We start from the raw sequence: 24364 nt of genomic DNA, 5'->3' as shown, positions 1-24364 counted from the left end.
GAAAGAACACTGGCTCCGAAGTCTGATTAGGCTCAGGTTCAAATCCTAGATTCATCGTTTACTGACTCTGCAACCATGTACAAATTACTTTATCTATCAGCCTTAGTTTCTTTTCTGGAAAGTAGTTTAAATATCTACTTCATGCGTTAAGTAAAATAAAAATTATGTAAAACATCCATTATAATACCAGGAATATATGGTAGGTATTTAATAAATGGTAGGCACCATTATTTTATATTCTGATATTTCCAACAAAATTAGCTTCCATGGACAAAATAAAATCTTAAAGTACAACTAAATTAAAACATGTAAATTAACAAAGAATAGATTATTCATGCATATATAGAAATTATATTCCAGGATCTTACTTTTCCTCATAGGCAATACTGCTATGTAGGAATAATTACAACATATTCCTCCAAGAATGACTTTATAATTTCAATAAATGTACTAAGTACCCATAATTACACAAAGTCTGTGGAAAAAAATAATTTAGCAAAAATATAAATAAATTTCAATGAACAACTATAATTTTTAAACCAATGTTCCTCACATCACTTAGCTGCCTGTTATAGAGTGCTGTGGCTGCGTTGGCATTCTGCTTATTCCCTGCCTTTACAGCTGCATCTCTTCTTGCTTGCTCAAGCAGAACTCTTGCTCTTTCTTTAAGTTCTTCTTGTCGAGATAACAATCGATGCTTAAAAGCAAAGATATAGAATTAGAAATCCCAAAAAAGAAAAAAAAGAGCATATCATATATATTTGTAAACAAATAAATGATTATACAACTGTCGAAATAATAAAGGTCAGGAATAAGATTGTACTTTTATGAGATTACCTACAGAAAATATGACTAAAAACTGTGGAATAAATACATAAGTCTTGACGTACAAGAAATATCTTTACTGCCTAAAATTGGATCAAATTTAGTTACACTTATATCAGAACATATTCTCTGAAGGTATAAAAATGATATCTATATTATATACATTCTTCATATTTGCTAATCCATAATGTATAATCTGGCAAAGACATTTTTAAATGTTCTCACTTTTATTTTCGTAGTCTTATTAAACTGATAACAAGGTATATTCTAGATTTGTATGTTGAAAGATAGCTGTGACAATTCTTTAAACTCTTGACAATTAACATTTACAGAAAAATCAAAGTGATCATATTTTGCTTACCAAAAAAGTAAAACCGATTTTCTCTATTGCTTACCTTCCTTACAACAAAACAATTAAACATGTTAGATTTGAAAGAGTATTTTCCTGGATTAACTTGTAATTTTACATTATATTTTTGGATAATAATAGGTAGTAACTATCAATGGAAATCAGCTCTTAAATGGTGGCATTAACCCGAAGCACAAATACCTATACTATTTATAGTTTAAATTCCTTTTTTTCTACTAAAGTGGCTACCTTCTGGCTTTAAAGGGCTTTTACTATTACTCTGATATTTAATTTCTTTTACTCCTCTTTAATTGCATAGTTTTGGTTCAATCAGAAGTATCATTCATGGTCAAGGAAGAGGTGAACCAGAAAACCTATTACTTTATTTACTATACTATAAAATTTTACTAAAGATTTATCATGTATATCATTTTTTAGTTTCTTTACAATCTTTATATTTTAATATAACAATTTTAAACCTTTGTCTATAATCTTAAAGGAGAAAAGATTTTTCTTAAAGTGTACAATTCAGTGGATTTTAGTATATTCACAAGGTTGTGAACCATCAACACTAATTCCAGAACATTTTCATCACCCAAGGTTTTAAGAGGATTAAATAAAAAATCTTAACTTAAAAGATACAATTGAAATGTATCAATGATAATGATAGATTCTGAGTTTATGCTGATAAGACATAATAGAATAAAACTGGTCACTGCATTTGAACTGGTTACAAGACAATGCTTCCTCCAAAAACAGACAATATTAATTAAGTGAACACTGAATTTGCAGTCAAAATATCAAGCTATTAATCCTTCTCCCACTAATAAGAAGTAATGTAACACTGAACAGGTCACTAAAAAAATATACTGCATTCCATTACATGATATTAAAGAATTTGGAGTCAGATAGACCTGGCTTCAAATATTAATTCCATCACTTAACTGTGAGCAAGTTACTCAACCTCTCTAAGTCTCAGTTTCCTCATTTATAAAATGGAATTAAAAATAGACCAACTCTTTTAAGTATATTGTAAAGATTAAGTGAAATTGGGTAAATATTAACTAGATTTTAAAAGAGGGTATATCATCTTTAACATCCCACTAGCTCTAAAATCAGCAATTACTTACAGTAGATCATCTTTAAGATCCCACTAGTTCTAAATTCTGTGATTCTATAGTCTGCCAGGGATTTCAATCAGCTACATAGACAGTGAAAAACTGCTCTGGTCTTTAAAGAACATAAATAGAATTTTTTTTTCTGATTATAAATGCAATCCATATTAATTTCAAAAATTTAGAAAATACATAAAAGTAAAAAGAAGAAAAATACAACTAATTGAAGGCATCATACTCCCTGATTTCAGAATATATTACAAAGCTATAGTAATCAAAATAGTATGGTACCTGCACAAAAACAGTCACATAGATATACTGCAAGTCGATTATAGAATTATAGTTTTTTTTTTTTTTTTAAGCAGAAGTTAAATAATAGAGATATAGATGAATGGAACAAAATAGGGAGCCCAGAATTAAACTCATACATATATGGTCAATTAATTTATGACAAAGGAGGCAAGAATATACAGTGGAAAAAGAATTGTCTCTTCAATAAATAGTTTTGGGGAAACTGAACAGCCACATGCAAAACAGTGAAACTAGACCACTATCTTACACCATATACAAAAATTAACTCAGAATGCATTAACGTCTTGAATGTAAGACATGAAAGCATCAAATTAGAAGAAAACAAAGGCAGAACATTGATATTAGTCTTGGTGATGATTTTTTTTTTGGATTTGACACCAAAAGCAAAGGCAACAAAAGCAAAAATAAACAAATGGGACTGCATCAAACTAAAAAGCTTCCACACAGCAAAGGAAACATTTACAAAATGAAAAGGCAATGTACTGAATAAGAGAAAATGTTTGCAAATCATGTATCTGATATGGGGTTAACACCCAAAATATATAGAGAACTTATTATAACTCAATAGCAAAAAAAAAACCAAAACAAACAAACAAACAAAAAAAACACAATTCAATCAAAAAATGGGCAGGAGATCCAGACATTTTTCCAAAGAAGACATACAGATGGCCACAGGTATATGAAAAGATGCTCAGCATCACTAATTATCATGCAAATGTAAATCAAAACCACAATGAGATATCACCTCATATCTGTTAAAAATGGCTATTACCAATAAGACAAAAGATAAGTGTTGACAAGGATGTGAAGAAAAAGGAACCCTCGTTTATTGTGAAAATGTAAACTGGTGCAGCCACTATGAAAACCATTAGATGCTTCCTCAAAAATTTTGAAAAAGAAATACCATATGATCCAGCAATTCTATTTCTGGGTATTTACCTGAAGAAAACAAAAACACTAACTTGAAATGATACAGTTGTCCCTTAGTATCCACAGGATCCCTCTGAGTGCCAAAATCTGCAACTCCTCAAGTTCCTTATACAAAATGTCATAGTACTGGCATATAATTTACGCATACCTTTTCATATATTTTAAATCATCTCTAGATTACTTAAATATCTAATATAATGTAAATAGTTGTTATACTGTATTGTTTAGGGAATAATGGCAGAGAAAAAAGTATCTGTACATATTTAGTATAGATGCAACCATTGTAGGCATAACAACACAGTACATACCAGCAACAATGCAATATTTTTGTTCTCAGTATTTTTTAATAGCGTTGGTTGAATCTTTAGATGCAGAGCCTGTTAATACAAAGGACCAACTGTATATGCACTTCTATGTTCACTGCCGCATTATTTACAATAGCTAAGATATGAAACAACCTGTGCCCCTCAACTGATAAAAAAAAGAAACTGTGGTGTATATATATACAATTAAAAATTATTCAGCCACAATAAAAGGATGAAATTTTGCCATTTGTGACAACATAGATGGATCTTGAGGGCATTATGCTAAGTGAAATAAGTTAGAAAGAGAAAGATAAGTACCATATGATCTCACTTATATGTGGAATCTAAAAACAAACAAAATCCCACTAACCCACTCCCCCAAAATTCAAGCTCACAGATATACAGAACAGATTGGTGGTTGTCAGGAGCCAAAGGTGAGAGGTGGGTAAAATGGGTGAATGAGGTCAAAAAGGTATAAATTTCCAGTTACAAAATAAATAAATCATGGGGATGTAATGTATAGCATGGTGAATAATATTGTATCACATATTTAAAAGTTGTTAAGAGAATAAATCTTAAAATTCTCATCACAAGAAAAAATTTTTTTGTAACTATGTATGGTGATGGATTTTAACTAGGTTTACTGTGGTGATTTTTTCTCAATGTATACAAATAATGAATCATTATGTTGTATACTTGATACAAATATAATGTTATATGTCAATTATAGCTTAATAAAAAATAAAAATAATTAGCAATGCTGGTACCCAGATATAATTGCTGTAGAATCATGCTTTTCTTCCATTTAGTTTTCTATCGTGAGCGCTTTTTCATGTTCTTAAACTTTTTTTGAAAGCATGATTTTAAATTGTCTACCTAGCACTCTATTAATATGGATGCATCATACTTTATTTAACTTGTCTTATATTATTGCATATTTGGCTGTTTATAATTTTTCACTATCATAAACAATGCTTTTATGAACATATTTTACAAAAATTCTTATATAAAATTCTGGTAATCTCCTTAGGAAAAATTCTGGGAGGTTGAACCTATGAGATAAACACTTTTAAGGGACTTAATATATATTGCTAAATTCCCTTTCAGTAAATCTCACTGCTTTATATCTGAGCTATGATTATTCTTAGTACTATTATGGTAAAAAACAAAGATATTGTAAGCATAAAGTTTATGAGCAAAGACTTTGGAGTCAGACAAGGTTGGTTTTAAATTCAAACTTTAGCACTAATTATGTGATCTTAGGTAACTCTGTGAACTCTAGTTTTCCATATATAAAATAGGATTCAACCACTATGAGCTATAAAGTTTAAGAGAGATGTGTAACATATATAATAGTAATCAAAGGTATAAGCCACTCAAATGGGCAATATTATGACTTTGTTAAACTTGTACAGCCTTAGTAAACAATCAAATTTCCTCTAATCTAATGCCATTATTAGACTTACTATTATTTTATGAACTACTAAGAAAAAACCACTGTCAATTAAACTCTAACATACCATCAATTATAAGTAACATCTTGATTTTAGAGAAGTTAAAATATGAAAAGATGTATATCTTAGAATTGATAAAATACAGTATAGAAAAAGAAATTTTTAATTGTTAAAATTTAGCTGCCATATACAAAATACTATGAAGTATTAGCACTCATATTACAACTTTTAGTGTCAGGCAATACTTTTGCCAAAAAAAATTTTAATTTACCATTAGCAAAATTCTGACCAATAAATAAATGGCCAATAAATAAACATATATAAGTTGCAAATAGATGCTGCTTCTATAATCATATGGATTTACTGTACATCACTTAAATCACCTAAATAAAATCATAGTGTGATAGAGTTTAGAGCTAAAAGGACTCTCGGAGATGATTTCATTTAACATGTGTGAAAAATAAGGTTTAAAAAATTTAAATGGCAAGTTAACATGTCACACTGGTAATCAATGGCAAAGCCAAGGAGAGAACCCAGGTTTACTGATTCCCAGTCCAGAGTATTTTAAAATTTTAAATCTCAATCTATTTCTAGATTTAACGAAACACATTTACTTTAAAAATCAGGATTATAAGAAAAATCTATATTGGATTTTAGAATTTAGGCTCACTGAATTCTGCAACTGTCAATCACTAGATGTCCATTGTTTATCTACTATGTTTGGTCACGATCATGTCCTGAAAGTATTTTTGTCCTGAAAGCTGAGGTATTCAGAAGCTTTGTTTTGAGATTTTTGATTAGAAGAACAGGAACTTGCTTCATTAGCTACTGTATTTTTTTATTCTGAGGGCACATTTTAACATCGCCAAAAACTTAAAATTAATGGCATCTTATAATCTCTTTTATACAGGTTGTAGTTAAGATAAAGTTGTCAATGCCTACATATGCATGTGCTTGATATTTTTGGTGGCATGACTGCAATTCCTTGAGTTGACAACCACTTTAGTACTACTGGAGAATGAAACTTTCAAAAGATTTGAAAATCTTTTGTTGGGACCTTCAGTAAAGTCAAGAAGGTGCTATTATTAATAAGTATTACTGAGAAGAAAATCCCAGAGACCATGGTTGAGAAATGCTGTAATTCAGAGGTTGTCCAACTTTTGGTCTCAGAATCCCTTTTTATGCTTAAAAATTATGGAGGATTTCAAAAAGCTTTTGCTTATATGAGTTATATCTATGGATATTTGTCATTTTAGAAACTAAAACTGAGAAATTTATAAAATATTTATTAATTCCTTTAGAAATAGCTATAATAAGCCCATTAGATGTTAACATATTCTAATAACTATTACTTCAAAAAATACATGAGAAGGAGGCCATTATTTGATATTTTTTGGAAATCTCTTTAATATGTGGTTTAATAGAAGGCAGCTGAATTCTCATAACCACTTCTATATTTGATCTATTGAGATATCACAAATCATCATGTAGCCTCCAGAAAACACCACTGTACACTTGTGAGAGAATGAAATGAAAAAGGTAAATAATGTTATAGTATTATTGTAAAAACAGTTTCATCTTTGAGGTCTCTCTAAAAGTCTTAGAGAGCCTCGGCGGTCACCAGATCATATTCTGAGGACCACTGCTGAAACATGATGCTTTTGATAACACTGTGTGAAAAAACAGAACATCCAACAACTCTAAATCAGAAAGTGATTCAAAAGAGTTGGATTCTTAATTCTAATTCCAAATTGATTAACCTTAATTATTTTGCTTAAAATATTTTTGGATATACATAAGAGTGTTAAATGATTTAAAAATCCATGCCTAAATAAGTCTAAAAACTCAATAGTTATAAAATGAAAATTCTAAGTGATAAGAAAACCATGTATCAGTTTATTGGCAGTCTTTTTCTTTCTTTGTGGTACATAAAATGGTATAATTTATGGTACCGTAGATTCAATTAAATACAGTAAATATCGTAAAGTCAAATCTGTACCATATTCCCTTCATGAGAAGAAGTCTGGATTTAATGATGGGACTGAAAATACCAATTATAATGCAACCTAAATATCTGAAGAAAATGCTCTAAATGAGAAATATTTAATTTGGCATTATACATTTTCAGAATAATATTCTTACTAAATGAAATATCTTTGACTTATTCTTACAGTAAAATAGTTTTTATATTTTGATTTAAAAAGTTGACATTCTTTATCCTTCAATCTTGAAATTGCGATTTATATATAGGCTTAAAATTTTAAATAAGAGCAAGTATATTTCAGGTTTTTCAATAATGGGAATTATATTTTGCCTTTAATCATTTGTCACATTTAAAAATATTCTATGAATATACAAAGAAACAAAACATAGAATAACTACTTATTAAATATATCATTCTAACTCACTTACCTGGACTGTTTTTGCAGAATGATCTGCATGATTTAAAGTGGTTTTATCGGCATCTGGATCAGACTCTGTCTGCCTCAGGGAAATACGTTTTTTCTTCGCAAGATCTGCATCTCTATTGTATGAGTATCCAAGCTTAGATGTGGGAGATAAACTTGGTTTTTTGATAGGTGATTCAGGATCTGATCTAAATTCTAAGGATCTAGAATTCCCTAATTTTTCTTGCTCCAAGTTACTACTGATGTCTAGAGTCTGAAGCTTTTGCTCTTCTGTATTCTCACAAATAAATGATGGAGACACATCCTTATCACTAATGTCTAAGTCGCTTAATTCTAAAGTCTCAGCCTTCAATAGTTTCTTTTTGCTTAACAAAACTTGTGCGTAAGTTGAATCTGTATTATAACATGTTCCAGGGTCATCGGATATTGAAGTCCTTCCAGAGCTTTGCTGGGGCTTTTTGGGTTCTATGTCACTTTTAGTCCTGCGACAGTAAGGGGAGGCTGAGCTTGGACTAAGATGATCATCAGGAGTCTGATGTTCACTTTCTGACTCTCCAACCCCACTATCATTTACAAATACAGAGTCATCCTGCAATGAGAAGTTTACCGCTGCATTGACCGGCTGCTGCAGTTCAGGCTCCTGTTTCAGATCACTAAGCTCTGCATAGAACTTTTCCTGATCAACAGAACTATTTGTATCTGTTTCATAGTTTCCAACTTTATATGTGCTTTTACTGCTATTTTCCTCTATCTGAACAACATTTAGTTCTTGGCCACTGAAATGTGCCCTTATTTGATAGAGATAAGTCATAACGGTCAGTTTGTCAGGAATTGCCAATAAAACCATATCAGAAGGTTCCAATAACCGGGAAATTCCTATGCTGGCAAATCCATCGTATGCCTTCAAAGAAAGAAAAAACAAAAGATACAGAATAATTCAGAGATTCCATACATTTTAAAAATGGCAAAATAAGATGTTCACTAGACTTAAGGTAGTCATTTCACAATGTATGGAAATATCGAATCATTACGTTATAAACCCGAAACTAATGTAATATCATATGTCAATTAAACCTCAAAAAAAGTTTTAAAAGTAAATAAAATTAAGTTACCATTAAAAAAAAAACAGCACAATTAATGGATTTTTGTTGTTGCTGGAGAGTCCTTTATGCTACTGACATTATGCCACTTGAGCAGAGCAAAATTCAGAGTCAGAAATTTGTAAAAGTGGGGTAGATACCAGAGAAAAAAATTTTTCTTAATAATAATTTAAATGTTTTTTTCCAAAAAATAAGCAAAAGTAAGAGTTAAAACAAAAAAAAAATCTTAAAATTCAATTGTAAGATAAGGGACTAAGGTATAAAGAAATAATTCATCTGGAGCTTTATCATTCCTATCATCCTCTCTTTTCCATGGTCATTTAATTGCAGTGATTTGTGAAGAAAAAATATAACCAGCTATCCCAAAGGAACTAACTCCTAGATTACCTCGTATAAAACACAAGAAAATGCTATTTAAGCCCAGAAACATAGAAACATTTTTAAATGCCCAATTAGGTTGATTTTCATAATTACAAGAGCGACTTCATTTTCACTTCATCCATTTTGGAAAGAATGAAATGTTTTGAGTAGTACAACCTAGTTGAGAATGTGAGGCTGCATTGTATTATTTTTGTTAGCCTTTAAATGACTGTGGCATATCAGGTTTTTCTAGTTTTGAAGAATCAAAGCTGTTTCTCAATTTACAATTAATTATTAGTATTGTGACCTAACCCTTGAAAACAGCATTGTGTTGCTAGGAAGCATTAAAAATATGGCTAAAGGTTTAGGCATACACTTGGAAAAAGTAAGGACCATGTAGTTATAGTCTCGCTTTGGGATATGAAGTGTCTAGTTTTTGTAAGAATCTAGGATCATAACTCAAATTCTTTTTAAAAGAAACTTTAGGAAATCATGTAACAATTCAGAGGGAATTAATCCTTTGCACTTACATGTTAAAGTGCATTTCTACCTTTGAATTTAATCTTTGTCTTGTATTCTTCCTGTAGTTTAATAAATGTTGTAGAATAAGTTAGAAAGAAAATGAAAAGTAAATTGCGATATTAAAACCTCTTCAATTTTCACAGCACAATATTTCATAATATAAGGGCCTCAAAATATTTACTTGAGAGAATGGCTCAGTTGGTGAGCATGTTTAGGCCTGTTTGTTATTTTACATGTTTTAGGAAAATTAAAGTCATTTTCTTCCCCATGTGTCTTGACACCCTGATTGACAGACATCAATTGCAGACCATCAGGAAAAGCACCACGGGCAGTATTCTAAACATTTCCCAATTATCTAAAACACTGATATATTGGTTAAGATCAGATGTCACAGGTAAATACCTTTTTTATTTAGCACTTTTTACAGACCTGGGAAAATGATTAGTTTCCTTGTGGGGAATCTCCTGCTGGTGTTCTGGTTCATGTAGCAATTCATTTTATGCACACTAATTGCACTAAAAAAATACATTTAAAAACAAACCAGGTTTCTTATAAGTGAGGTCAAGACTTTATAAAGGAATTTTCCCATAGGTTAACCTCTTCTGCTATGGTCAATCACCTACTGTCTTTTTAGCTGTATGTGGAGGAAAAAAGAGGTCTTTCAAAGAAAATTGTCTTATTCATTCCTAGATGTTATTTAATTGGTAAGGAGAAGTCACTGCCAGTTATGTTATACATCTGCATGGAACTTAACACAGAGGCATTGTTTCTTGTGCTGCTTTAAGTCCAGTAAGGGCAGATGGGGTTATCAGGAAGAACTATGTGAAGCCGGAAATAAATTTGCAGGTAGCAACTGATAGTCAATGTAGATATCAGGTAAGAAGTTGCAAAGTGATGAAAAGACTATATAACAATAATTATTTATTGAACTGTGCAATGAATAGAATCATCTAAATGAAAATCCTTTCAAAAGCCATGATTATCTGCCCTGAAGATCTAATTGAAAAAAATTTTTAATGAGATATTCTCTTCTATGTAGTTATATGTAAATCCAAGGTATGCTTATCATTATTAAGTTCCTGAAAACTAATGTAAGTAAGTGTGACTTAGGCCTCAAAAAAATTCCCCACTCTAAAAATATACAGCTAGGTAAAATCAACATTTTCTTTTCAAAATTTCAAATAGTAATTTAAAGGTTTCACTTTATAAAAATAGTGATTTATTTTATAATGCTTTTACCTGCATTTAAATTAGCTTAGTATTTTATTCAAATGCAAAAAATGCAGGTAAAAAACTGTCAGATTTAAAGATAATTTAAACAATGAAAAAAAAGACATTTTCACTTTGATAGACACGAGCTCTCCAAAATTATACAAGAAATAATTCATGAGAATGACTTACTTTGTAGCATGCCCACCATAAAGGTGATTTTTTCAAAGAAATTATATTAATTTTTTAAGATTACCTTTTTTTTGGTGGCATATTTCAATATAAAAAATATGACAGTTTTAAAATGTATGTCTTAGGGCCAGTTTCATGCATTTGCAAAGAAATAAAAAAAATTTAATGGCAATATGAACTTTTGGTTTTAGAGAAAAATAAAAGTAAAAAAAAAGATTTTAATTTAAATTCTCATTTGTTAACTTCTATCAAGGTTCCCTTTATAGACTTTTTATTATTGGTGATTTTAATTATCTAATTTAAAGTAGATTAAACATTTTAGTCTAGACCAGAAGTTACTAATCGCTTTGACTCATGAATCCTTTCGGCAATGAACCCCTTCTCAAAATAATGTTTTACATGTATGAAATATATAGAAATACAAAAGAAACCAATTATATTGAAAAATTAAAATATTAGCAAAACTCAATTTGAGAAATAGTAACATATGTGCTTTTTTTCAATCTATTAACTATTGTAATTTTGACCAAGTGATGAACTTAAAAGGTATTTGTAGATATCTACAACTGTAAAGTGATATGAAAATATCTGAGATTCTAAAGGTGACAAAGTTCTCAGGCATGGCTAATACTACAGTGGTTTATTGTCTAAATTCACTCGAAGGAAATGATAAATTTCAGCTAAAGAGTTGAGAAAACAAAATATATTTTTGCCCTAGCCATGTTCAAGGACCCCCCTGAATTCTATCCACAAGTCCCAGGTTAAGAACTCTTGTTCTAAGACAAAATATATTTTATTAACTTTTCAGTTGAAGGACTTAATTCAGTGCAAAAACTAAAACAAACAACAACAAAAACATTAATTGAGTACCTACTGTGTATTAAGTTAGGTACTTCCCTCCTTTTTCATGTCATGGTACACACAGAAAATTATAATATTGTACTGCAAATTGGGAGAGTTAAGTCAGCCTGCTGCCTCAGTTAGCTGGCTCTGGTGGCTCTAGGAAACTCAGCCCTTGCACAGTTACCCTGAAGCCTGAAAGGATCAATATCCCCTACACACCAGTTGGGAAGCTCTGACCTCAGTATATTAATTAATCATGTAGAAAAAAAACTGTATGGTTTACCAGAAAATTAAAAAAGGAAGCAATGTTCATATCATTTTGCTTCTAGAAACATATACATTCTTTCTTGGCTTTAGGCTCTTGCCTTCATCCCCTTCCAGCAGATTTTTCTAAATTCATAATCGTTTATGGTATGACAGCTTTAGGTACACTTTTTACCATATGATTTCACTTATATGGGGTATCACAAGGAATAAAATGAACAAACTAATCAAAAACAGACTCACAAATATAGTGGACAATTTGGTGACGGACAGAGGGGAGGGTGGGGAGGGGTCTGGGAGAATGAGGTAAAGCATTAAAGAAGTACAAATTAGTTGATAGTTGGGCATAGGGATGGGAAGCACGGCAGAGGGATTGCAGTTAACATTAATATGATGGCTAAGTGGAGGGCCAGGGGAGGTAGGGAACAATTAGGGGGATCATTTTAAGAACAATATAGATGTCTAACCAATATACTGTATACTTGAAACTAATTTAAATAAAAAAAGGTAATTCCTAATAAAAGCAATATGCTTTAACAAATATTTAACAGCTAATGAAGTTCACACACACAGTAAAATCTGATGCCAATCTAGCACCTGTGGTCTTTGAAGGTCATTACAAACTAGAATAAATCAAGCATCCTATTGGAACTGCAAGAAGCAGACGATCTTCTGTGAGCTGCAGTTTGACCTCACAAAATAACTCCCATTCCCCAAATTAATAAAAGTCTGCAGTGAAGCCAAAATTGAAACAATGTATTTTTTCTTGGCAATTCTTACCTTTTTGTTGTTCTCTTTAATATCTTGAGGATTCAGAGACTTGTAGTCACTGAGGGAGAAAATGGCACAGTAGGTACATACAGTATTTAATAAAACACCTGTTTTAAAAACAAACTGAATCTAAAAATTTGACACTCAATAATACCAGAGTACCTAGCAATTTCACAGCAATTCAATCAACAAAACTAATAGTGTGGAAAATTAAGAAGGAAGGAAGGAAGGAAGGAAGGAAGGAAGGAAGGAAGGAAGGAAGGAAGGAAGGAAGGAAGGAAGGAAAGAAGAAAAACTGATTACATGTTTCATTGCCTGAAACTTTCCATTTAAAAAAAAAAGAAGTTAAGGCAGGAATCAGAGACTAGCCTTGACAACCAAATTTACTATGAGGTAATCCCTTGTCAATGTACAAGAAGCTACAGGCTTATTTGTCTCATCTCGTTTTAACACTATCTCAATTTTCATAATAATTTGAAGTCAGTTCGTTGTATGAGATTAAGGAGAAATTTTTTTTAAAAAACAGAAAGGACTGTTTTTAGATATCAAGAACTTTTCTTTCTGGCATACATCTCTTCTCTCAAAAAGAGGCAGTGTGGGTAATAAACAAATATAAAGTCAAGTATTTCAGGATATGTGTTAAGAAGTTATTTTTTTAAAGTTGTCTATTATTTAAAAAATATAGGGAATGGACATTTTTCTACTTACATTAAATCTGGTCTAAAGTGGTGCAATATTGCACAAAAAGATAAACCATTTCTCCATGATGTAGTAAAATTGGTGATTTTTACTCCCCGGTAGTTCTTTGTAACTTCTTTGCACCATACAAGCAACGACTGACTAGCATTTGGCTTTCGTCCCAAAACAGGACTTGGTATAGGACTTGGCTAGAAAAAAAGAAAAGAGGAAAACATTAATCTAATGGAAGATGAAAATTAACATTAATTGACCTTACTAAATCATTTGAGCCCTTTGATGTCAGTTTAAGTCCTTCAAAACTGTCAGTTCAAGACAGCTCTAACCTCCAAGAAAGAGACATGAATCTTAAGTTATTATCTTCAGGTTTAGCCTATGGCATTTGCCTGACAAAGAGGTAGATATGCAAAATTTTAAACTTCTACATAAGAACAGGCCAAGAGCTATAATGATGGAAACATCATATTAAAGTATTTAAATATTTCGGACTGAATATCTGTGTAACACACCCTAAAAAACTTCCCCCAAATGCAATCATATACAAATATAGTTCCCTTTACTGAATAACAACCACGTTTTATGATGGTAACTTTAGAGACAGATACAACCAAAAACTTAAAGAAACTTCTAAATGGACTTTAAATCTTGATATCATTTAAGAGTGCTGGCTATAGATATAAATAGAGACCTCTAAAACAAGGTGAAAGGAGAATATTTATTCCCAATATCATTTAACAAGCAAACAATTATTGCCACACGGCTTACTTAAGAAAGACCAACGATGCCCCCACTTGACAAAAGCATGTTAGTGCTAAACAATTAAAATCATCAACCCCACATAATTATGATTTATGCATTCACCCTCCTCTGGGAAGACTACGAAGAAACACCAGGGATGTAATTTCTTACTTTTTATTAACTTCCAGGTTAAAAAATGCTGTAAACAACCATAAATCTAGCAAAGTGTTATTCTTTAAATAATCACCTATATGAAGTCGATGCTAAAAAATTCACAGGTCAGAAAAATCAACAAGTTTGGATCAATTATATTTAATACAAATAAGTAGGTAAAAATGGAATTTCCAATACAGTAAATATTTACCTTAGAATAATAGATTTCTTAACTATCGATCTAACGTATATAAAAATGAACTATTAAGTATCTTTTCACCTAACAGTGACTTTTCACTATCCCTTTCGAATCCCTCTAGTCACTTAACCTGGAAGTGAAGTAGAGAGTGGCCTGTGACTAAGGGATCAATGAACAAATACATTTTTTTCTTAGATTTTCTATTATTTAAGGAACTGTCTTTATTTAAGTGTTTTTCTGATCCAGCAATTCCTCTTCTAGATATATATCTGAAAAATCTGAAAATACTAATTCATAAAGACATATGTATCCCTATGTTCACAGCAGCATGATTTGCTATAGCAATACGTGGAAATAAACTAGGTGTCCATTGACAAATGATTAGATAAAGATGTGAGATATCACACAATGGACTACTACTCAGCCATAAAAAAAGATGAAATGTTGTCATTTGCACCAGCATGAATGGCTCTTCAGAGTATTATGCTAAATGCAATGTCAGCTGAAAAAGGACAAAAACATATGATACAGAATACAAAAAAAAAAAAGAACTAAAAAAACAAAGAAAAACAAACTTGTAGATACAGACAACATAATGATGGTTACCAAAGGGAAGTGGGTAAAGGAGGGTGAATTGGGTAAAGGAGGTCAAATACATGGTAATGGAAGGAAACTAGACTTTGGGTGGCAAGCATGCAATAAAGTATACAGATATCGAACTATAATGTTGTACACCTGAAATTTATATAATGTTTTTAGCCAAGGTTACGTCAATAAATTTAATTTTAAAAAACAAAAACATTTTCTGTAGCAAATTATATTATTAAAGCATTGATTCATTCCAAGCATGGGTAACATGTACATGGGCCAGTTAATCTGCAACTATCAGTACAATGATTCATTTTAATCACCAGTAACACATACATAGGTAATGTACAAATGTCATTATCACCATGCTATAATCTAGAGTGGCTTTCTATACTTAAAAGTTATTAAGGAAAACATACGATATCACTGTGATTGTGAATATATTCTTATTTCTAAGGAGGCTCAAGAAAGGCTGGAAGAACTAAACTTTGGATTTACTCTAACACAAAACCTTTGTACTAAAACATCTTACAGGAATGCTTACCGCACTGCCATGAAAAAAGAAGTCATATGTATTGAAGAAACTTTGATGAAATTACAAGCCCTATAAACGGTCGTGTTGGTTGCAGAGAAAGAAAACTGAAACACAGCAACTGTTCAATGAATCCTCTATTTCAGAACTGCTGACCTTTCATCTACTATTTTGCAGAGGGTCATAAAGAAATAAGCAGTTACATCATTTTGAAACCTTCCATGTATAAATGGATGAAACTGCTGGCTCCTGATTTTATAGTAAATGTGGCATGTTGATTGACTCTCTCTGTCTCAGAGTGCTGTTGAAGTAACAAGATTTGTCTCACCCTCATCTCATCCATTATGCTCATTACCACTCTCCTTCAGCACTTGAATTCCTATTTTTGAGGGTCTTTTGGAAACTTCGAAGGCCATGAATTTCTTCAAGATAGTGAAAATTTTTCTTGCAAACAAAGCTAGATGATAATCTTGAAACTCTATGTGCAAAATGGGGCACTTGGAATTCATGGAAATGTATCTATTATGGGTATGAAGAAAAAAGCAGCTCAGAATGACTAATTTATTGTTTTCCAAAGAAAGGGAGACAACAAAATCTGGCCATTAGGCATAGAAACAAACTTTCACATATTGGAACAACTCTTTAAAAATTTCTTTCTTGTATTTTTGTAATGGCCAGATGTATGAAAAGGCACATCTATTTAACATATTGGGAAAGCAAAGCAGATTATTACAGTTGTTCTTTTTATGCTCTGAGAGAGGAAATTTATAAGAGTCGTTCTAATTATAACTTTATGGTTAGAATGATCACTCTCAATCAAGCCGCTATATGGATGGAATTGCACTGATCTCAGTGTAACTGAGAACTATTGTTAAATGTCAACCATCATGATTATGGAGCTAGTTGGAAGTGGTGACAGTTGAGAAGATATAGGACGTGAAACCATTGTTTCATTTAATAGTTCTATGTTCTAATATGATCATTTTAATGTATTATTTCTGTTAACAGAGCATATTACATGTTAAAAATAGTAAGTCCACCTAGTTATTCTTGTGAACAATGGTGACATAATCTTCTTCAGAAAACCTAGTCAAAAAACTTGTTACAAAATTTCCTAAATTTTAATAGCTGCAAGAAATTTCAATTCTCTTTTTTCTGTTCTACTCCTCTGACTACAGTTGCTTTCTCTTTTGCTGTCTCCCCTTCTTCCACTGATATAAGCATATATTCCTCTAGGTATTGCTCTAAATAGTTTTCTCTCTCCACACTTTGAGCTGATTCACTCCCAGGATTCCAACTTTCACTTTCATGCAGATGATTCCCAAATACACATTTATAGTTCAAACTATCTCAAGTTGACATTTCCAGCTGGCTGTCCTTCCTGCCATATAAAACTCAAATTCAATATGCTCAAAACCATAATTATAATTTTTTCTTATAACCTGCTTCATTTTTATTATGTTTGCAAATGACATGGCTATTGTTCCAGTTATCTAGACTTTTGATCTCAGCTTTGAATTCCATCACCTCTTATCCCTTACTAGTTAATTCATGAGCAATTTTGATCTTAATGTTATAATGATTTTGTAATCTAACTTCTTTTGTCTAGGGTATTGCAAAATCTTCCTAATAAGTCTTCCTTCTTCCAAATTCTCCCTTACCTGATCCACTGCCATAGCAAAAATCTTCTTAAAATACAGGTCAAAGTTCCTAATGGCTCTCAAGAACATACAAAATGATATCAAAAACTTTTGAGCACTGAATCCCAAATCTTTTTTAACATATCTACTCTCAAAGATGACTCTCATCATTCTCTAAAATCACTATGCTTTCCTGCCTAGCTCCCAGTCCCCCCACTTTCAGTTGCTGATCACATAGATTGCCACCTTACTTGAAATATATTGTCCCAATTCCACTCTATATCATCAAGAATAAATTCAATTGTCATCTCCCACGTGAAATCTCTTCTCAATTCTCAGTCAATAGGAACCCTTTTCAATGTTCCTTTGATTTTGAGTCTCTCTTAAAGCATTTTTACTACAACATAGTCAATTCTTCCATCTACAAAAAGACTTAGAATTTATATCAAGGTGTTTCCACTCCAGAGCCTATGCTTGTAAACACATGTACTTCACATTTCGAGATAATTTACATTTAGGACCTTAGCAGAAACTGTAAGTTTCTTAAAACTAGTGATTATCTCAGAAAACTTCTTCTCTTTTTCAGAGCTTAGATCACCCATGCATGTTAAATTAATTAATTCAAAACAGGTAATTGATCCAAATTATTTAAACCCTAGAATTACTTTGTTAATAAAACCCTTTGCCCATTCTATTGGGATTTTATTTTTTCTTATTTATTTACTTATTTATTTATTTATTTAGGCAAGGCAACCCTTGGTTGACCTTACAGATTGCAAGGACCTTGTCAGCTTAGAACCCCTTGTTTTTTATTTTTTACATCTACAGTACCGGGTCTTCCTAGGTGGTCTCCTATCTAAGTACTAACCAGGCCCAACCCTGCTTAGCTTCTGAGATCAGACGGGATCAAGCTTGTTCAGGGTGGCATGGCTATAGATTCTGTTGGGATTTTAGATTACTGGTTAGAACTAGAACTAATTAACTCTACAGCAATGAGATATACACTACTATTGCTAAACTTTAGGACACTTTAGTCTCCCTACTGCTGATCTGGAAGCCTTCCACCAATTATTCCAAATTATTGCAAATGGTTAAGGGAACTTGAGATAAATCTTAACATTTCATGAGCCCCAGGCAACAGGAGAGGTGAGAACAAGAACACTTATATCTGTACTGGCTTTGTTATTCGACTACTAGACAATCAGAACAATTATGTTACAATTAAAATAATATTGAGAGGAACTTCTGCTTATATTAAAGTAGTACTACTACCAGAACACAATTTTTAAAAAGCTAAACAAAATATTTTTCAGAAAACCTTCGAAGAAACATCAAATAACTATACCCAAGCCAAGATGTAGAGAGACTAGGGCCCCAGAGAGTAAGCGAAACTCTCAGTGCTGCTTTTATAATGGCTGATCTAGAAGACTGAGTTGAGAAGGAGAGCTGTATGTTGGTAGACTCCCAAAAAGCAGTATGAGCCTCTCCACCCTCGAAGCAGAAAAAATACAATAAAAATGGAGCCAAAGAAGAAGAAAAAAAAAAGAGAGAGATAAAAATTTGGAATACAATAAAAAGGATCAACGAAGCCAAAAGTTGCTTCTTTGAAAGGACGAAATCAATTAAACCTCTACTGTGACCGACCAAGAGAGGGAAGAAAATTCTTAGAAATATAAAACCTAGATAGTTCTATAGCATAAAGAAACTGAATTTGTAATTAAAAAACCTTCGTAAGAACAAAATTCTAGTTGACATCACTGATAAGTTCTACTAAACATTTAAGAATGAAATGTCTGAAGCATTACACAAATTATTCCAGAGAATTAGAAAAATGGGTTTATTTCCCAATTCACTTAATGATCCTTGCAAATTTTGATATCAAAACTCAATAGTACAAGGCAAAGTTACAGGAAAACCTGTCATGAAGAGGAAAAACGTCTCAATAAAAATATTAGCATACTGAATCCAGCAATTTATAAATTGAACAAACTGGATTTACCCTAGAATGTACATTTGACTTAACGTTAGCAAATCTACTGAGGTAACTTGTTATATTAACAGATTATAGGGGAAAATATGTAGACACAATCATTTAAGCTCAGAAAAACATTTAATATAATATCCATTTATATTCTATAAAATAATCAGCATTCCTTAACTTGAAAAAAGTCTACTACAGATATTACAGTAGTAAAATATTTAGTTTTCTCTTTGAGAATGAGATTCTATCACTACTTTTATTCCACATTGTGTTGGAGATTATAGCTATTATATTAAGGCCCAAAAAAGAAAGGTATAAACATTGGAAAAGAAATGAAACTATAAAATTGTTGTTATTTTCAAATAATATAATATAGAAAATTCAAATGAATGTACAGATAATTAACATTAATGAGATGATTTAAAGAGGCTGCTGGATACGAAATGAAAATTTACAAAACCTACTGCATTACTATACATTGACAAAAGCAATTAGAAATTAAAAATTTAAAAACCACTCATAGTGGCTTAAACATATCAAGTACTAAGGAATAAATCTACTAAATAAATCTATTAAATCTAATAAATAATGTGCATAACTTATTATAAACTCTATTATATTTTATTGTGAGAAAATACAGGAGACCTAAAGAAATGTAGAATTTATCATATTAATGGATAAGAAGACTCAATTTTGTAAAGATATCAATATTTTTCCCAGGGGAAGGGTTAACCAACAGACCTAAACTTTTTCTTCATGAGGAAATGACTGTGAGTTTAGCAACATTTCCAAAGAAATACTGAATTAAGAATAACATGAAATGTCAGATGTTACCAGACAACACTAACTATTGTAAAAATGACCCAGTTTGGTTAACTACATCTAAACTTGGAAGCCTGTGATAAACTATAAATGCCTACTAAAAAACAAAGGCCACATTTTCCCTGTGCTTAGTGTGATTCTTATAGCCAAATATGATCCCCAAGGGATCTGATAGCTGCAAGTATGGGCTGTTACAAGACCCTATATTTTATAAGCTAGAGTGGTCTACATTTACCCACCTTACAACTAAATAGCTCATGGGGTGTTTGTGTGTGGGGGGGAATATGATGCTGCATTCCTGATGCTATAATGTTAATATCTATATTAAACAGCTTAAACTCAGAATATCCAAAAACCTCTACAAATCAGTAAGAAACAGAGGTCAATCAATAGAAAAATGGGCAAAAACTGAATGTGCACTTTGCAAAAGGAGAAACTTGAATATCTAGTAAACATAAGATAATTTGTTCCATCACATTAGTATTCAAAGAATTTCACAAGGCTCTACTACACACTCCCCCCACTCTCAGAAAGGCTAAAATTTTAAAATCTTTTGTTAAAATGAAATAAAATTTTAATGAAATTAACAATACCATATGTTGTCTAGGATGTGGAGCAAAAGGAGCTCACAGAGCGCTGATGGAAAACCATAATGGCATTATCTCTACGGTAAATTTGAAGATATGCCTAATCAATGACCAGCAATCATAGGTTTAAATCCTATGAAAATATATGCGTATACAGAACAGAAATGTATGCTTATACACGTTTAAAAATGTTCACAGCAGCTCTGTTTATAATTTCCCAAATTCGAAAATAATTCAAATGTTCATCAACAATAAAATAAATTTTAAAATTGTGGTCTACTCAGATAGTAAAATACTAAACGTATGTAGAAATACACGTTTAAACCTAAAACATCCTATTGAACAACAACAAAATAAAAACAGGTAAAAATTCATATATACATATCATAAGATTCCATTTACATAAAATGAAGAAACAAAGTAAACTATATTGCTTAGGGATTTGTACTATATTTGCCAAAAAGCAAAGAACAAAATAATTACTATAAAATTATGACAGTAATTATCTCTAGGTAGAGGAAAGGGTTAGGATAAGGAAAGGGCACAAAAGCAGATGGCTCCTGGAGTGTTGGCAAACATCTAATTCTTGTGGCATTTTCGTAGATGTTCACTTGATTTGTTAAGCTGTGTATTATGTTTTACGTACTTTTTGAATATATTTCCCATATATGTCAAGTTTCACAGCAAAAAGAAGTTAAAAATAATATTGGAATTGCTAAAAATGATAGAATAAAGATGGTGGTTTTCCAATTCACTTTGAAAATTACCTGAAGATAACAAGTATAATGAGAAATAGAAAAGTTAACCTTTTTTAACTTAAAAACTGAAAGACATATGTAACCCTGACCTGCAATATATGGGGACATGCTAACAAATAAATCAACAGTTAAACTTCCCAAAATATCAGAAGAATCAAATATACATAAACCAAAAAATATAACTCACAATGTAAAATTTTGTTTAATTTAGAAAGCATAAAATGTGATACCAGAACCAAAATCAAATATATCTAGTAATTATGTAGACTAGAGAGAGTAGAGATAGGCCCATATACAATAGAAGTGAGGAAAAGAATGGACTTATGGACTTTTGTGAAATGCCTTATGGTGGCATTAACGAATGTTACTTTTTTATATTGTGTAATCAAATGTGACAACATTTAGAAGAACTTCAGGAGTTGAGGAATCAATATTTTCCAAATGAACAACACATGATGTTATAAAACCATGCATTAATAAAATGTCCATTGAAAATTCAAGATAGACCAACGTATTGTTTCAGATTCCACTCTGCAAATAATATTTTTGAGTTTTGGTGTAGTATTAAAGAATACGATTCCCAGTTATTTAAAAAGTACATTAAAATACTCTTATTTTTCCAACTATATATGTGAGTAAAGTCAGATTTTCTTCATATACTTCAACCAAACAACATATTACAACAGGTTAAAAGTCGAAGCTGTCTTCTATTAAGCCAGACATTAAAGTTTGGCAAAAGTGGGAAAAAAATTCATTCTTCTTACTAAATTGTTTTTGTTTTGGAAAATATAGTCATTTTTCATTAAAAATTTTATTCATGTTGAAATGCATGTAATGGTTTATTATTGTTATATTAAGTGAATTAATACATTTTTAAATTTTCTCATTTTTAATTTCTAATATTGTAAATATCAATAATAGCTGTAATTCACATAAACAAAAATTCTTTGGGATCAAAATCAGTAAGATATTTTTTAATTTGGTAAAATACACATAACAATGTATACCATCGTAATCATTTTTAAGTGGTGTTAAGTACATTCTTATAGTGCAACTATCACCATCATCCATCACCAGAACGCTTTATTTTACAGAATTAAAACTCTATACCCAAAAAACAGTAATTCCCCTTTCCCACAGACTGTGGCAACTATTTTACTTTCTGTTTCTATGATTTTGACTACTCTAGGTACTGTATATAAGTGGAATGATACATATTTGTCATTTTGTGACTGGCTTACTTCATTAAGCATAATGTCCTCAAGGTTCATTCATGCTACAGCATATGTCAGAATTCCCTTCCTTAAGGCTAAGTAACATTCCATTGTATGTATACACCACATTTTGTTTGTCCATTTATATGTTGATAGATACATGGATTGGCTTCATGTTTTAGCTACTGTGAATAATGCTGCTATGAATATGGGTGTACACATGATCTTGAAGACCCTGCTTTCAATTCTTTTGGGTATATATCCAGAACTAAAATTGCTGGATCATATGGTAAATATATTTTTAAAATTTTGAGGATGTTCTATAGTGATTCCATAGTGTCTGGAATTGCTATACATCATGACCAAGTAGAATTTATTCCTGAAATGCAGTGCACAAGGTCCCTATTTCTCCACACCCTTGTCAACACTTCTTTTCTGTTTTTAGATAGTTGCCATTCTAACAGGTATGAAGTGGTATCTCAATGTGGTTTTGATTTGCATTTCTCTAATGATTAGTGATGTTAAGCATTTTTTTTATGTGCCCAATGGCCATTCATACATCTTCTTTGGTGAAATGTACCTTTGGTGTTATACTCAAGAATTCATTGCCAGATCCAAGATCATGAAGCTTCTGTGCTACGTTCTCTTCTAAGAGTTTTATAGTTTTAGCATGTGAATATAGTTTTTCCAGGACCATTTATTGAAAAGACTGTACTGTTCCCATTGAATGGACCTGACACCCTTGTTAAAAATCATTTGACCATATATGCAAGGTTTATATCCTTGCTCTCTATTCTATTCCACTGCTGTATAAGTCTGTCTTTATGCCAGTACCACCTCATTTTGATTACTGTAGTTTTGTAGTAAGTTTTGAAATCAGAAAGTGTGAACCCTGTAACTGTTCTTTTTCAAGACTGTTTTGACTAGAGTCCCCTAAGATTCTATATGAATTTTAGGATGAATTTTTCTATTTTGTAAAAAGCTTTTCTAGGAATTTGTAGTGAATCTGTAGATCTCTTTGGGTTATATTTACTTACCTTAACAATACTAAGTCTTCCAATCCATGAACATGAGCTGTCTTCCATTTATTTTCATCTTCTTTAATTTCTTTCATCATGGTTTTCTGCTCTTGAGTATACAAGTCTTTCGTCTTCTTGGTTAATTCCTAAGTATTTTTTTTCTTTTGATATGATTGTAAATGAAATTGTTTTCTTAACTTTCTTTTCAGATTGTTCACTATTAGTGATAGAAATTCAAGTGTTTTTTGTGCTGACTTTGTATCCTTTGCTGAACTATTTTTTTGGTTGTAACAGATTTTGGTGGATTCTTTCGGGTTTTCTATACATATGGTCATATCATCTGTGCACAGAGATAATTTTAATTCTTCCATTCGAATTTGGATGCCTTTTCTTTCTTTTAAAAAAATTTTTGTCTAACTGTTCTAGCTAGGACTTCGGTACAATGTTAAATAGAAGTGGCAAGAGTAGGGATCCTTGC

General features: G+C 31.4%; 1 protein-coding gene and 1 pseudogene across 14 annotated transcripts in view; both read right to left on the bottom strand.

The window, feature by feature from the left end:
- The window catches only part of EHBP1 (EH domain binding protein 1), a 292696-nt gene that overhangs the window by 84121 nt on the left and 184211 nt on the right, over positions 1–24364 (bottom strand). For all 14 annotated transcript variants that reach the window (XM_016163002.2, XM_016163001.2, XM_036225110.1 and 11 more), the window contains 4 exons: positions 13668–13846; positions 12969–13017; positions 7703–8599; positions 554–697 (listed from right to left, as the gene is read on the bottom strand). In XM_016163002.2, coding sequence (XP_016018488.2) covers positions 554–697; positions 7703–8599; positions 12969–13017; positions 13668–13846 — 1269 coding nt within the window. The remainder of the gene's footprint in view (positions 1–553; positions 698–7702; positions 8600–12968; positions 13018–13667; positions 13847–24364) is intronic.
- Positions 18325–18443, bottom strand: LOC118605734 (annotated as a pseudogene).

Source organism: Rousettus aegyptiacus, unplaced genomic scaffold (assembly GCF_014176215.1).
Source record: "Rousettus aegyptiacus isolate mRouAeg1 unplaced genomic scaffold, mRouAeg1.p scaffold_m13_p_7, whole genome shotgun sequence".
Lineage (NCBI taxonomy): Eukaryota > Metazoa > Chordata > Mammalia > Chiroptera > Pteropodidae > Rousettus > Rousettus aegyptiacus.
Note: the sequence above shows the minus strand (reverse complement) of the source record. Positions and strands in the feature narration are given on the sequence as shown.